The sequence below is a fragment of the Photinus pyralis genome, unplaced genomic scaffold, assembly GCF_008802855.1.
Source record: "Photinus pyralis isolate 1611_PpyrPB1 unplaced genomic scaffold, Ppyr1.3 Ppyr1.4_LG9, whole genome shotgun sequence".
In the NCBI taxonomy this organism is placed as follows: Eukaryota; Metazoa; Arthropoda; class Insecta; order Coleoptera; family Lampyridae; genus Photinus; species Photinus pyralis.
The window spans coordinates 20,234,422-20,250,292 of record NW_022170878.1 but is presented as its reverse complement, the minus strand read 5'-3'; the positions used below and the strand labels follow the sequence as shown (position 1 = coordinate 20,250,292).

The 15,871-nt window shown below is 37.2% G+C and overlaps 2 protein-coding genes across 2 annotated transcripts; both read left to right on the top strand.

Annotated features, from left to right (window-relative positions):
- The first annotated feature begins 939 nt into the window (after positions 1-939).
- LOC116181499 lies at positions 940-14,796 on the top strand. Its single transcript, XM_031501879.1, has 4 exons — positions 940-1,030; positions 11,855-13,965; positions 14,012-14,355; positions 14,409-14,796. The coding sequence occupies exons 1-4, from the start codon at positions 1,022-1,024 to the stop codon at positions 14,663-14,665; spliced, it is 2,721 nt and encodes a 906-aa protein (XP_031357739.1). The 5' UTR covers positions 940-1,021; the 3' UTR covers positions 14,666-14,796.
- On the top strand, positions 8,901-10,028 carry LOC116181500 (tigger transposable element-derived protein 2-like). The gene has a single exon (XM_031501880.1). It carries the CDS (start codon positions 9,097-9,099, stop codon positions 9,955-9,957), a length of 861 nt encoding a protein of 286 aa, XP_031357740.1. The 5' UTR covers positions 8,901-9,096; the 3' UTR covers positions 9,958-10,028.
- Positions 14,797-15,871: the final 1,075 nt, after the last annotated feature.

The window sequence follows — 15,871 nt, the reverse complement described above, 5'->3', positions numbered from 1 at the left end:
AAAAAAGTCATTAGTTCACTGACATTACATTGAGGATAGCCAATAGAATCCTATATAGGCTTATTGTCCGTCGATAACCAATGAAACCATATTTTTTGTTTCTATTGGTTATGATCTAATGATAGCTGAACTAATGATAAGTGAGTGTTTAATCCCACAATAAACTTTGAATATTATATAAAATAAGTTCTGAGGTACTCATTATGCGAATTTTTAGTGTGTGGAGAGACGTGGCCCTTACGTGCCGCTTTGGCGGCGGGAGCTCGCGGTATCAACCCCCGACGTTCAATCGGCGGTTATCCCCTACACTACGGGCTGCTCAGATGTGTGGCGGAGTAAAGTCTTAAGATTACCGGTTGCTTAAAATGATTCCGACTGCTTTAGGAGAAAGATACATCGTTTGGGATTACAAGTGTTGTTCAGCATTGCTCTCAAGCGAAGATATCGATGTATCAGTTGAAGATGTGACGGTCGCCCGCCCCTCCTTTGGCGGAGTGGCGGGTTCTGCCAAAGCAGTTTTTGGCGCCTAAATACGAGCGGGGTCTTCGTTGAAAGTCACGATAAGGATGGTCTAACTGCGTTGCATTGCGCTGGCTCGCGTGGCAACACTGACTGTATAAGATGCACTGTTAACTCTCTCTGGAGCTTCTCCAGACGTAATTGGACAAGTAATGGATGCAGCGCGCTGGCATTATGCGTCACACTTGGACACGCTGATGCTACAGCGTTGCTCTTATCTCATAGCGCCCTCCAATGGCAGGATAGAAAAATGAAGAAAGGCCCAATCCGGCACTGTGGATGCGCCAAGACAATTTTGAGACTGTGAAGATGCTGATAATCATGGAGCTTAAACCTTTGTTGCGCATGCCCCAGAGGACTTACCTCTTCACGAGGCGGCAGCGTCGGGTCGGAGAGAACTAGTACGCTGTGCTTCTGAAGTCGAGACCAAGCCAAGTGAGCGCGAGAAATAACGACGGAAGGTGCCCACCTACATTTAGCCGCATTGAACGATAATGCAGACATGTGTAAGGTAAGAAAACAAGAAATGTTTGTAAAATTACTTACTCCGTTAATTAATTCAACACGTTTAAGGTTATGTCCATCTACTTGAACAGCTTCGTATCGCCTTCGAGTTCATCAATGAGATGCTCCCAATAGATCCCATTAAAAAAAGCGAAAAGTTATTTGTCACGACTATATTTTCAGTTCATAACTCTATTCGGTGAGTTATCCAATAATATAGTTCTGGATTACTCTTGACACTACAAAAAACGATAAAATCAAACATAAACTTTAACCGTAATTGCAATTTTTCTGTAATTTGTTTCCGCAAAATTTAATTTTTCTTTGCGGGCAGTTTATTGGAATGTCAAGAACGACCTAATCAATTTCTTTTTTTTGCCATATCATTGTTTAATATTTTCCGACAAAACGTTATTTTAGTTGGAGACATGCCACACGTTTATAAACGATCAGTTAATAAATTTCCCAGGCTTGGCGTAAATGAGAAAAGTTTATTCATCATTTCTCAGAAATTTACGTGTTCTATTTAATAGCGAGTTGATAAAAAGGGCAGGGTAGTATTTCAGTTACAAACAACAAAAATTTTGCGTTTGGAATAAGTGGCCAAGACAATATACGTTTTGATGTACAGCCATCCACATAGACTTGCATTTATTGGTTTATCACAAAGTAGCCAAATTTTCGTTGACCAAAAAGTAAAGGGAATACTACAGGTTGTGTCTCCGATATCTGGAAAGTTTAAAGATATTTCGCACATCGATTTTCCGGAAAAAATCAAATTAGCATTCCAATATTTCAATAAACACGCAGTAATTTGTATTATTTTAATGCGTCAATACAAAACATCGTAATAAGGCACATTTTATTTATTTATTTATTTAATTATTTAATTTATTTATTTATTTAATTTATTTATTTATTTATTTATTTATTTATTTATTTATTTATTATTTATTTATTTATTTATTTATTTATTTATTATTTATTTATTTATTATTTATTTATTTATTATTTATTTATTTATTTATTTATTTATTTATTAATTTATTTATTTATTTATTTATTTATTTATTTATTTTTATTTATTTATTTATTTATTTAATTTATTTATTTATTTATTTATTTATTATTTATTTATTTATTTATTTAAATAATTTATTTATGTAGTGATTTTCGAAATCTCCAACGTGTTGTGCATCACTGTCAATCGTGACTAGGAACAGATGCCGACCTCGTGTCCGTGCGGTGCATGGGCCAATCGTAACTGATTTAAAATTGGATTCTACAAGTCATAGAGGGCTTTTTATCAAGAATACTTTTTTGTCTCTCTATTTGTATCAAAACTTTTGGACACACTGTATGACGTTGGCAATGTTATCGAAACTCCCCCCATACCAATAACGTCAAAACCTGCAATCAATTTTTTATGTCCCCGTCCATCCAAAAATCATTATTAGGCATGCATGCTCATGCGCAGACCCATAATCAAATAGCCATGGAGGCTGAGAAACATTGGAAGCTCTATAAGGCGAGTCCAAGGTTTCGCAACCGAATCACAAACCGATTTCAATTTGAACAACTTTTAACGAATTAGTCACAAAGAAAACCTGATGCGATTTGAAAAAACAAACACCACTGGAGCTTCATTCCTAAGTTGACTGGCCTAACAAAAATAATAGTACATTATATATCAAGGTAGAGAAGTCCAGTATTATTGCCTGAGCACCAAGATTACATCTCGAGGCGCTTGCGCCGAGGGGTGTAAGGTGCGAAGGCAATAATAGACTTCTCTACCGTGGTATATATACTATTTTTTTCACTACTAGCACTTGAAATCCTCTAAATTAACATATTATATTGATAAGAGAGTTAACGGTTGGACAGAATTGTTTGTTTCTTAATTTAACATGTCAATCAAGTACGTGGAAGTACAAGTCAAACAGGCCGTATTTTGTTCTGTCATTGAGATTTTTCAAAGAGTAATTTCGTTCGAATTTTTTCAAAATGTGATAATTTTAGGTATGTAATTTCTCTGGAAATTGCGAATGGTGGCAATTATTCGTTTTAGAGAACTTGTCTAAACGTTCATTGAGCGAAATTTCGGGTTGTGTTTTCTAAAAGTGACAGCGTGACAGTTCTCATTATTGACTACTAGTTAATAATAAAAAATTATTAACCACTTTGAACAAATGCCGAGAAAGCCTACTTTACAAGTGGAAAAAAGGTTAATAATCATGTCATCAGACGCTAGTAGTGAAAAATAGTACATTATATATCAAGGTAGAGAAGTCCACTATTATTGCCTGAGCACCAAGATTACATCTCGAGGCGCTTGCGCCGAGGGGTGTAGGGGGCGAAGGCAATAAGAGACTTCTCTACCGTGGTATATATACTATTTTTTTCACTACTAGCACTTGAAATCCTCTAAATTAACATATTATATTGATAAGAGAGTTAACGGTTGGACAGAATTTTTGTTTATTAATTTAACATGTCAATCAAGTACGTGGAAGTACAAGTCAAATAGGCCGTATTTTGTTCATTGAGATTTTTCAAAGAGTAATTTCGTTCGAATTTTTTCAAAATGTGATAATTTTAGGTATGTAATTTCTCTGGAAATTGCGAATGGTGGCAATTATTCGTTTTAGAGAACTTGTCTAAACGTTTATTGAGCGAAATTTCGGGTTGTGTTTTCTAAAAGTGGACAGCGTGACAGTTCTCATTATTGACTACTAGTTAATAATGTCCAATTATTAACCACTTTGAACAAATGCCGAGAAAGCCTACTTTACAAGTGGAAAAAAGGTTAATAATCATGTCATCAGACGCTAGTAGTGAAAAAAATACATTATTAGTTGCTCTTCGACCTAACCTAAAAAACCCTACACCAACTCAAAAAGAATAATCAATAAAGTATCTACTTCCATTAATTCAGTTAGCTTCTCTTGACAGCTTCATAAACTTGTCTTCATTTTATAACACTACATACACTTTACTAAACTTCTACACTAATCCTTTCACTTCACTTCTGTTCTAAACATAACCTCCTTATTACAACTCAACTGCACTTCACTTCTACCACAGATATAGGTACACAAAGAACAGATTGATAACCTTAAAATTACGCTTATGGGCTTATGTAGTAGATGTCGCGCAAAAAATTTAAAGCAAATGAGTACAACATTTCTTTCTTCTTAGATTGATTTTCTCCATTTCCAATTCTTCTTCAATCCTTTGTCTTCATTAATAATTCCAACTTTTCGTATAATTATTATTTGATTACCTATTTGATTATTCTTCTCTCTTTGGTTACCTCCATTGTTTTTATTAATTCCTTGTCGATTTGGCAATTCTTTCCATTTCCAATAACTTCGAGTATTCTACAATTTTGCTTTTTCTTGACCGTTCGTCTTCTCTTCTTCTTGTAATTTTAGTTCTTGTTGTAACTTCTTGTTTTTTTTTTTTTTTTTTGCCTTTATTTTTAAGTGGGCGGGGTTTCAGCCGAGGCTGCTCTACCAACCCAACCCACTATACATTTACAAATATCCATGCCCGAACCCGGATTCGAACCAGGGACCCTGTACCGCAGTCGAGCATCCACTGAACTGCGCTACACGGGCCGGCTATATTGTTCATATCTGACAATGAAAGTGATTTTGCATGATTCAAATGTTCTCGCTCTGAACTAGCCATTCTCTCTTCTTCTTCTTTAGTTTCAAAGTTAACCCTTGTGTTCTAAGGATAGCTTCTCGAGTTTTGATTATCTTTTCGTTGAATGCTTCCGCTCTCTTTTTTTCAAATCCTACCTTCTTTGGCTTGCTCTCCTAACCCCTGCAATCTCTCCAAAAAGTTACTTTCTATTGCTTCTTTTCTTTCATCTGATTCAATTTCTTCTAGCACTTATTCTAGCTGCTGAAAGAATTTACTTAAGTTTTCTTCTTCTCTGTTATAAATGTTTTTGGTTTCTCCAATGTTCATTTGTTGTATTACAACTCGCTCATCTTCTTCAACTGTTTTCGTTCCTTGTCTTGTTGAAAGTAATGTTTTGTAAAGTTTCTTCAAACCTGGTCCCCTCCTTCGTATTATAGTTTTCCGAATGTTCGTCATTTATTAAATTCGAGCCCCTCCAATGCTCCTCCTATTGGACTCGTATCTTCTTTCTCTGATAAATAATGGACGATGAATTTCTTTCTCCAAAGGTCGTTTCATGCCTTTCTTGCATTTCGAATATGATACAGTCTTGCTATTGCTATTGGTAATTCTCGTGGTAAGGGTTTCTACTTTTTCGTTCCACTGCGCGCAGACTTCTCTTTGTTTTTGGATGATTTCTGCATGAACGGCTTGGAGTTCTAATCGATTTTCCTTAATTTTTTCCCTCGTGTTAGAATGTTCAAAACTCAAATTGAAATGGCGTTCGCGCCTTTAACTATTCTATGGACTTAGGCCATTTGTAATGGAGTATGAGTGGGGGAAGAGAATGGAAAATGGCCTTGGTGAGAGAGAGGTGGTGAGTTTTATTTTTCTTAATAAAGTATAAAATGAACTGAGGAAAATAGCTAACACCCGTTTCTTCTCTTAACTTATCTTGGTCAACTTTAATCTTCTTTTCTAATGGAATCTGTTTCTCTTTGAATTCTTGACGAACTTCTTCAGGCATCCTTTTCATTTTCTTGTTTCATCCTATTTTCTTCTCTATTTTATCTTGGCCTTCTTTGATAAGCACTGCGATCATGTTGGTTAATTGCTGCATCTGTCCTTGAATATATTATACTGCTGTTTCTGAATGTTGTCTTCTTTTTGCTCTCACTTGTTGGGAATTGCTCATGTTGCGCTTCTTCACCCCTTCCCCAATTTTCTTCTTCAATTTCCCAGCTTACAAAGATCTCTTAACTTTCTTGAAAATTATAAACTTCTGGAATTTCGGATATACTTTTCTGGAATTAATTTTCTTTTGGTCAATCTTAACACTTCTGCGATCCTTGTTTCGCGTAGCACCTATTTATTTCAGTAAATGTGTAACGGTCAATCAACCTATGGTATGCGCGCAACTATAAGATTTGTGGTTTAAAGTTCAACTCGTGCACGCAAGCCGATTTTTTTACTTTTATTTTGTGACCGAGGCCGTTACAGGGTGTTCATTCGAGCCCAGCGTTGGGCGCCATTTGTAACGGGCTTAATTACATTTTCAAGGGTTGAAACTCCACTTTCATAAAATAAAATTGAACCTCTACGACACTGGCTAAAAATAAGACAATTCATTTTTATTTAACCGACGGCTAGCTCAGTAATAAAGATGCTTTTTATAGGCTTTGACTTGGTAGTTCCATTAAAAAAATATCAAGTTACCTGAAATTTTGAAAATTGACGGAGTGACTTCTTTTAACACAAAAAAGGTTAATTTTGACCGTTATAGCCGTATAGCTTATAAAAAAACAACAAAATGATCTATATGAAGTCTGTAGACCCAATAGAAGCAAGGTTGTAGCTCATGAAAAGTAAGTTCTCATTCGTCAAATTCAAAATCGAGTACTTCAACGTGAAATAACCATAAAATGAAGCACTTTTCGGGAAAAACTTATGAATGCTTTTTTAAAGTGTTTGAAAAAACCTTTCTTTTTGTTTTTAAGAAAGTTCCTAGCATCAAAACTAAGTGAGTTACGCACAAAATGAGGTTGGTCCTTTTTGTCGGTAAAAAAATCGAGGAAATCACCCCCTAATTCACACCTTAATTGTAATTAAGCGTTACCGCTTTACAGTTTACTTTATTTATCTATTGTTTATATGATCTGTAAGTTTGACCGGTGCAAAGTGCTTATTTTTGAAAAAATGTAGTTTTGAAGTAAAAAAAATTTGAAATTTTGAAAAATTGCCTTTTTTTCAAAATAACTTCAAAAGTATTAGTGATACGAAAAATTTACAAGAATAAAAATGTAGCTTTTGCTTTTCTGAACATTTTGCTTTTTCTTTGTTTTTTTTTGTAAAACAAAAATTGGTTCAGATATGGCTGTTCAAAGTTTGCATACACTCGTCATTAGCCCTTTCAACTATAAATAAAAAATAAAGGTTTAAAAACCCCTAAAAAATAAACAGCAACCAACGGCACAAGTCCAATTTTGAAGTGGAGGGTAAGAATAACCTAAATCCAAATTTCCATGCAAATCAGTGGAGTCAAAGTATGACATTGTTTTAATTATATCTATTTTAGAGGTAAGATTTAGGGGTTAAACTGTGATAAAATCTTAAGTTATGTTGTTTAATGTTAATTGATATTTATTCACTCCTTTAAAAAATGATTTGAATCAATTAATTTACAATTATACGATTTTTTTCTAATAGGGGTAGTTTTTTTTCCCTAAAAAATAAAAAGCAACCCTGGGTTCAAGTTCAACTTTGAAGTGAAGGGTAAGTAGAACCTAAATCCAAATTTTCATGCGATTCGGTGGAGACGCGGAAAATTACACAGTATCGCCGTATTCCACGTGCATTTACTGGTATGATTCACAGGTGTTATTTAACAAAATTCGTTAAGCCGCTTGTGAGCAAGGGGCGAAGAGTGCACTTTCAAATTTGTTTTTTCGATTTTAATAGCCCTTATGGACATTTCATACCTTAACAAGAACACAAACAATAAATAATTTTTAATTTCTGATCGAATGACATTAACCCAACCCTGTAAGTGGTGTAGTTCCGGAGCCTTTGTGACTCAGCAGCGACGGCGTCAGTGTTTCTGAAATAGGTGGGCACGAATTGGTCCCAATCTTCTTAAGGTGGGCACCAACATTGTAGATTCTTCAGCAAATAAAAAAAATTTGCATACCGTAAGGCGTAACTAAACATTTACTTATTCGATTATTCTCTATAAAACAAATTTTTACAGTCAAAATTTGAGGCAGAGGCAGTTGGGCACTTGGGTGGGCACTTTGCTTAACAGACTGGGCACGTGCCCCCCAGGCCCCCCCCCCTGGTGCCGTCGCTGTGACTCAGACAGACAGACAGACATCAAGAGCGAAAAAGTGCACGTTTTATTTTTTTAAGTGAAAGTGCACTAAAAATGCAACATTGATACAAAACATCCTTTATAACAATTGCAATTTCATTAAAAATATTTTTCGAGTCCTTCAACATGCTTCGACAATGAATTTTAAATATGTGCGTTAGTAACCCACAATCTTCCATCTACGCACTAATGGCCCACCCTGTATTTTAACTTTTACCGAATTCTTTTTTTCCTAAGTTTATACATCCCAAATATTATTTACACGGTTTACACCGTTAAGTTATAAAAATGCACTCTTATACCTACTTTGGATAAGGAACTTAGGGGCGCAGATAATTCCCTTGCACGAAACGCACAAAGAAAGAGCTCGTGCGGCATTGCAAAATGGTTCCTAACGGTTTCTTCCGTTACAACAGGTTTGGTCTCAATTAAAATTAGTCCATGAAAATTCATAAAAAAATTAACTGAAATATGCTCGTCGGACAACAAAAAATCGTCAGAATTTTACAACATTTAATCAGTAGAAAAAGTTCATTGAATACCTAACAGTAGAGCAATTTTTTTAATAAAAAGATGTGCTCCGAATATAGTGAAATATTGCTTTGTCACGGGCCAATAATTATGCGAAATGGGAAATTTCGTCTTGATTAGAACATTTTGCATTTGGTTACACTTTCTCATTGCGCGTTCCTTATTCGTTGAGAATGCGGCTATAAATAACCACAGGAGCGTTCGTTAATCCGGATTCAAGGATGGCTTTGAGAATTCTGCGTTGCGCATGCTCCGGCTATGCACGCAAGCGATTATTTGCTGTAAAATGTAAACAAATTATAATCTGCAACATTGTTAGTAAAAATAGTTCTTCCACGTTATGAACATATCGTGGTTTACATAATCAATAGCGACACATTATTCCGGTTTGATACAAGGACAACCGTCGCGCGTGCTTTTCACTTCCGTATTCGGATTAGTCGTTCATTGACATTTGGATAAACGAGGTTCGCGTACCGCGCGCACTTCTATTTGGCTAGTGACTCATTCGTTACGCGTTATCAGTGTTGCGTAATACTTAAAAAATGACGACGAAACGAAAGAAAGTGATTGTCTCATTAGACAAAAAGTTGGACGCTATTAATAGAATAGATAAAGGCGAGTCAATGAGAAGCATCGCACAAGAAATGGGTGTTGGTAGTTCAACCGTGTCCGATTGGAAGCGAAACCGTAAGGAGATCGAAGAGTTTTGTAAGAAAATGGTGACCGCTGTCGGCTTGCAAGGTAGAGGCACTATGAAATCGGCAAAAAATAAACAACTGGACGACGCATTGTTCGCATGGTTCGCCGAGGAAAACGCACGCGGTACGGTCATTACAGGACCGATTTTACAGAAAAAAGCGTTAAGTCTAAATCAGGAGTTACCGATGAACGATCCCGGCTTTACGGCCAGCCACGGTTGGCTGGAAAAGTGGAAAACTCGGCACGGAATTGGACATTCGTTTGCGTGCGAAAGAAAAGTTCAAGGCGAAGCGAGTGTGAAGCAGGAAATGGGGGTGTGCAAAAATTTTAAATTGGAAGATGTATATTTTAGCGAGGAGAGTGAAACATTCGTGACAGATTCACATGGTGACGACACATCGGTGGAAAACGTGGTCGACTCCTATAGCTGGAATGTGGAAAAGGTGTTTATTAACGAACAAAGTCACAGTGGAAGTGCCTTAGTAGCGAATACTTCTGAAAACATTTCAGAAGTTGTAACTCACATGGAGGCAACGGTGCTTTTTGATAAACTACTGATCTACTTGCAAAGTCAGGGAGATACAACGGCCAGAGAAATGAGTGTAGTCAATGAACTAAGGAGTCGTGCTGCTCGAAAAAGAGGGTTAAAGACATGGGTTCAACAAAAAATTACACAGTACTTTAGTAACAAAGAAGCCGTTTAGTCTTCTCCATTGTTAAATAAGTAAATGTAAATGTTGAATTTATACTTAGCGTAGGTATATATTTTTAAATTACAGAAGTTTAAACATAATGTCTTTACGGAAAATCAACCTTCCCGTAACATACATAAGATTGCATATTCTACTATTCCTAAGGTGCAGCGGTGGCATAGAAAGCAGACCAACAGCTAATCGCTGTATCTCACCATATGCTGCTGCGTAAAGCGAGGAAGAAGGTAGGATCTTAAAAGCTCATCAAGTTCCACTCGTACATTAGGAGGTCGCTGAACTAACAAGAGGTACAGTACTAAGATTGAGTTAGGCGGTGAAGGATCCTGATGCGAAACCAGTGCTAAATAAAATTCCTCCTCGGTACACATTACGATTTTCTAAATTTACAAGACCTTTGGTAGGTACGTACAGGTACAGGACAGAAAAAAATATAAAAAGTAGATTATGCATTGCAAATTCAAATTTTTTATTTGTGCACCAATTTTTACATTTTAACAGAAGATGATTCTTATAAAAGAAAATTGAAAAAGTATGTCCGAACATGGATTGCGCGTAGGCATAGCCATTGTTTAAAAGTATTTAAACAATGGCATAGCCAAGGTCTTCGCGACCGTCCGTGGGTCCGTCCGTCTGTCCGTCCGCCCGTACGGCTGTGTCACTTTCAGATCTTTATTTTAAGAGATACAGTTATAGCAAAAATTTTGTTTTCGCTTCTCATAATTTTACATTGTTGCCGTTTATCGTGCTAATACATTTTATACGTTTGTTGCATTTTGATTTTTGATTAGCCAAAATTTAAATATGAAACTTGCTCTACTTTAGCGACCATTTTGGCACAAAGAAAAAACCCAAAATTTGATTAATCAAAGGGAAGTCTTTTCTGTCAAAGACGCCCTTGCCATTTTGGCTGTAAATGAAACACCAGACGTAATTAAAATTAGTTGTCCAGCTGAAGAGCATGATAATAAAGAATCAACTAGAGCTGGTGTTTTCAATCTTGAAATTGGAAAATAAGTTACATGTGATTTTTTAACTTCATTCACTGACGTTAAGCTCCTCTACTGTTCACCGGGCATATTGAAACGACTGCCCCCATATCAAATCAAAAGGAACAATTTGAACTCCAAGAACAGAAAGGAAAGGTTACGGTAAAACAGCAAACTCAGCAAAAAGAGAACCTGTAAGAAAATCACAAGAATTGAAGCGGTATCTAAGTCCTTGGAATCCAAAGCCGCAAGTTCAACAAGTTAAAAAAGTAATCATAAACGATTTACAAAAAGCGCATTTCCACTTTCATTCATTTCCTCAAGATTTGCTCCCTACAAAGTCGCGAGAGGTGAGAAGTAAGAAGTAAGAACGAATAGGTTATAAGTTAACCAAAAACTAGAGTGGCATGACACGTGAGGACAAGAAAGCAGAAGTTCTCAAACTAGTAGAAACTGTGAATTGAATCTAAATTCGAATATAATTTAAAGTAAAGGGGGTTGGAGAAAAAATTTTATGTTTTATTCGTACAAAAAATGCGTTTTCGGGACTCGGAAGGTTGCTGGACTCCGCTAACGCGTCGTCCAGCAACTATCTTCCTCGTCCCGAAAACTGACATTTTTTGTACTATAATGAAACAAATAACTATTGTATATAAAGATGGTTTGTAATGTACCTATATAAATTAAGGCACATAGTCACAATAGGTGCAAGTTACTGTTTTAGGTAAATTTATCTGTTAGTTTTCATGGAAAATTAACGTAAGAGATTATCTATCAGATAAATATCACACAAACAGGGAAGACATATCCTCAATAATGAAAGCACTGTTTACGAGGGACGTTGCATTAAAGTACCTACTAATTAAAAGTTTGTTTACATTCAAAATATTTGTATTTTACAGATTCTAATCGACGCGGGAGCCAATATCAACCCAGTTTTGCGAACATCCAAAAATTCACTAATGACGCCCATGGATTGCGCGCTCCAGCGTGGATTCAGGTCAACGGCGAAGTATCTTCAACTCCACGGCGGCGTTCCAGCGAACCGTCTCACTGGCCCCTCTCAAGGACCCGCCATCTCGAGCGCCATCAGTTTGCAAATTAGAGACGACGTGACGCTTTGGGGAGGTACAAGTTCGGAAGGTGAAAGTGAGGACACCAAGCAAAAGAAAAAGAAGAAAATGTACAAAAGGAAGTTGGACTACAAGTTTGAGAAGAAAAAGGAGCCGATATCTTTAAGCGATTTGGAACCAACCAAATTGTGTGAATTAAATTCGGCACATTCTGTCGAGAAGAGCAACACTGTCGAACGTAAAGACGCCACAACGTCTATAGATAACGACAATCCGCATCAAAGTGAAATTATAATTTATGCCAATGAAGTGAATATCAATGAAAAATTGGGGGACATAAAAATAGAACGAACAAACGAAATTTCCACCGAACGAGGTAAAATTAATTTAAATTATACTAAAAGAAATAGTTCTAGCTCTGAGAGACGACCGAAAAGTGCGAAGTATGGTAGACTTAGAAAAAATAAAAAATCGATCGATACGAATGAAGTAGAACAACAAGTAGGAGAAGAAGAATTTACTGGAAAAAAAGATGCTGAAAGTGATATATCAGAAAAAAGAATGCAAGTAATAGAAGATCATAATGAGCGTACGCACGAAGATGACGTGGAAAAATGTAATAACGTTGCGCCTTTGGAAATGGCGCCAGAAGCTGCACTTGCGTGTCAATCAAATGGCCAATCAGCAAGGTCTAACACCAGTTTAGAAGACGACGATGGTCATAAAGAAATGGTGGTTGAAGTATCAGTGCATTCGCCTCCTAAAACACCTCAATTTGATACGAAGCAGGCTATTCCAAGTAACGTTCAAAATGGCGAAACTAAAGGGGATGAAGGCAATGTTGCACATGAAGTGATAGTGGATTTGCCCTCAACAAACGACGTACCAAAAGATGTTCAGATCAAACAAGATCGGATAGATATAAAACACGAACCAGAAGAAGATATCAGCCCCACTGCCATAAACGGTGGCGATGCAATCAGTATCGCAGATACAAAAGTAAATGGATCTAAGGAACCTACAACTACTCCGGATAGCGGCAATGTATTGAAGACAATCGAGGCTTCGCCTTCGCAGCAGTTATCTGACAATAACGCTAAAGACGAGTGTATGAATGAAGAAAGTGCCTTAACAAATAATCAAGTGGAGGACAATAGCTTGGCTAATCAAATTGACGTTACTATAAAATCAAAGAATAACGGTGCTCAAGATTCACATGGTAAAAAAAGCGATGTGGATACTCATACGGTAGAGCTAGAAACGCAAACTGGTGCTCATGATCTTACCCCAGTTGGTTTCCCCAATTCTAAACCAAGAGAAAGATCAACCGATACACTATCTGATGAAGAAAGTTCCTCTAGTACTATTAATACAAAACAGCATAAGAGCTTTACAGTGTTAAATGACGATGAATATGCACACGTCCCAGAGGTGAAGGCCTCGTCGGAAAGTGGATCACCTAAAAAATTTAGTCAACACGAACGACTGCGTCGTAGTAAAATTCCCACTCCGATATCTAACCTGAAGTCTCCTCTGTCGAAAAGCGATAGATACTTAGAGCGTTCCAAGCAAGACCGCACTGGCATTGACATTCGTGTTCCATCACTTCCAAATATTTACACGGCTAAAGGAATGGAGTTAAAGGAGACACGTCCTGTTTCGAATATATCCGCACCGATAGCGTCAACTTACAGTGACAACGACAAAGAAACCGGATCAGATGGTGATGAAATGGGTAGTGCCAACAGGCGAAAAAAGCTGAGAAAACGATCGAAAGGAAGAAACGCGAAGAGTGCGGGTAGCGACTACGACAGTAATTTGATTGATTCCGGTTTTGAGCCCAGTCCCAGGAGCACGAGGTTACCAAAATCGAAGCATATGACCGAACGCGGGGTCAATATGACGTCCGTTACTCAAACAATCCAATCCAATATTAGGAGGTTGACGTCCATTCCATATCTATCTTTTCTATGTGTTGCTTTTTAGGTATCATTTGGAGAGAAAAATCTTTCAGCATTTGCTAGATCTAAAACGGTTGCAAATACGTTCGGGCCAACACAACGAAGCTGTGCTAGTGAAACGTGCAATAGACGCTTACCATCGGTCCTGCGCGGCAACTGTAGGTGCCGGTCGATACCTATCTCAGGACTACACGTTCAAGCAGTTCGAAAATTTCCTCTACAACTCGTTGCGCAAGATACAGAAGAACGGAAGCGAACATTTGAATGGACTTCCCGAAACACCCCGGAATCCGTTGCATTGCACTCAAAGCACACATCGTTGTGACCACGCTACTCACGCCTACACGGGAGTTCCGTGTGCTGCTTATTGTAAGTATTTAACACGCCGATAGTACCGTTAACAGAACGGGAACAAATTTCAGTGCCCAGGATGAACCATCACAACATTCCAAAGATCGGGTTTGAATGTAAACCTTCAAATTTTTTACCGAAAATTGCCTCGAAGAACGCTGTAACGTTGGAGTTGTGCCACGGAAACGACAAGCAAGTGATTTCGCTACCAGCAGAACGTTTAGATCAAAATAAGCGATACTACGTTACTTTCACTGTAAAGGGATCAGATGAAAAGTCCAGTAATGACTCAGTTCCGAATTCACATCTACATTCAAAGAGCGATTAGCCTCTAAGGATTATTACGTAATTCTGTGCCTCTAAAAGAAAATTATGTGCAATATTTTATTTGATCTGTTACATGTAATATAGTGCCTATTATTTATTCGTACATATTTTAATAAACGTTATAGGAAGTTGTTGAACAAAACGCCAACCAGCGCAATGCGAAGAAACCTAATGGCCGACAGTCAAATCAGTGTATCGCCGTTAAGGTTTCAAGAGAAGTACCTGTAGGTAGGTACTAAAAACTACTAGCATTACTCTTCCCACAAATAATCTCGCAAACAATTTACACGTGATTACTAAAGCAGCCCTTTTTAGCGCATTTTCCAACTCAAGTTGGAAGGTGCTATTATGACCACTTTTTTGGTCCGTCCGAAGCCGTAACTAGTCCTACAGTTTTCAAGATATTGAGTTCGTTCTTTTTGCATTCGGTATCTAACCCCAACCAAGAAAAATCTTGACGATTAATGTGTGCATGCGCAGTCTGCGCAATATCAACTTTCTTATTTATAGATATATTTTTGAAATTTTAAACATAGATTCTTGTAATGAAGGCAAACATATCCGTTACGTAGGCCGTTACATCACCCCCTCGGGAAGTACGTTATGGAAAATGCGCTAAAGCTACAACTTACACGTCTTAAGGCCAAAACCTTTTACATTTTTTTTAACTTGCATGCAAGTAAATCAATAACGTATGGCAATAGTTCTATTGAAAGTAAACAAAATTGGTGTGGCCAGTACAGATACCACCCGCACACCTGCGCATGCGCGCTTCTGCTCAAAGGCTTCCTTTTATATCTAAGAATATGTGTGTCAAAAAAACTAGAATTATCGGGCCCTATTGGCCTGTGTGGCATCCTACTTGAACAATCAGCATTAGTCTGGCGAAATGTAGAAACGCTAAGTAAAAATGAGTTTCTTCAAAACATAACTTTTCCTCACGGAAGAATTTTGTTGAGACCCAGTACCTTCCCTTTATAATATTTACTTCTCATGCATCGATTCGCTTTTTATTGAGCGAATTATCTAATCCACAAATACATTTGCATATGTGCGCATGCAGCATGTTGAAGTGATTAATGTAATCTTTCCATTAAGAGGCGCTACTGTTAACATTTCACTAAAATCGGTCAACAAATAAGAGAGTTACTTCTGCGCATGCGCGCACGTTGGTTTTCACATGATTAAAATATATAAGCAACCGAAT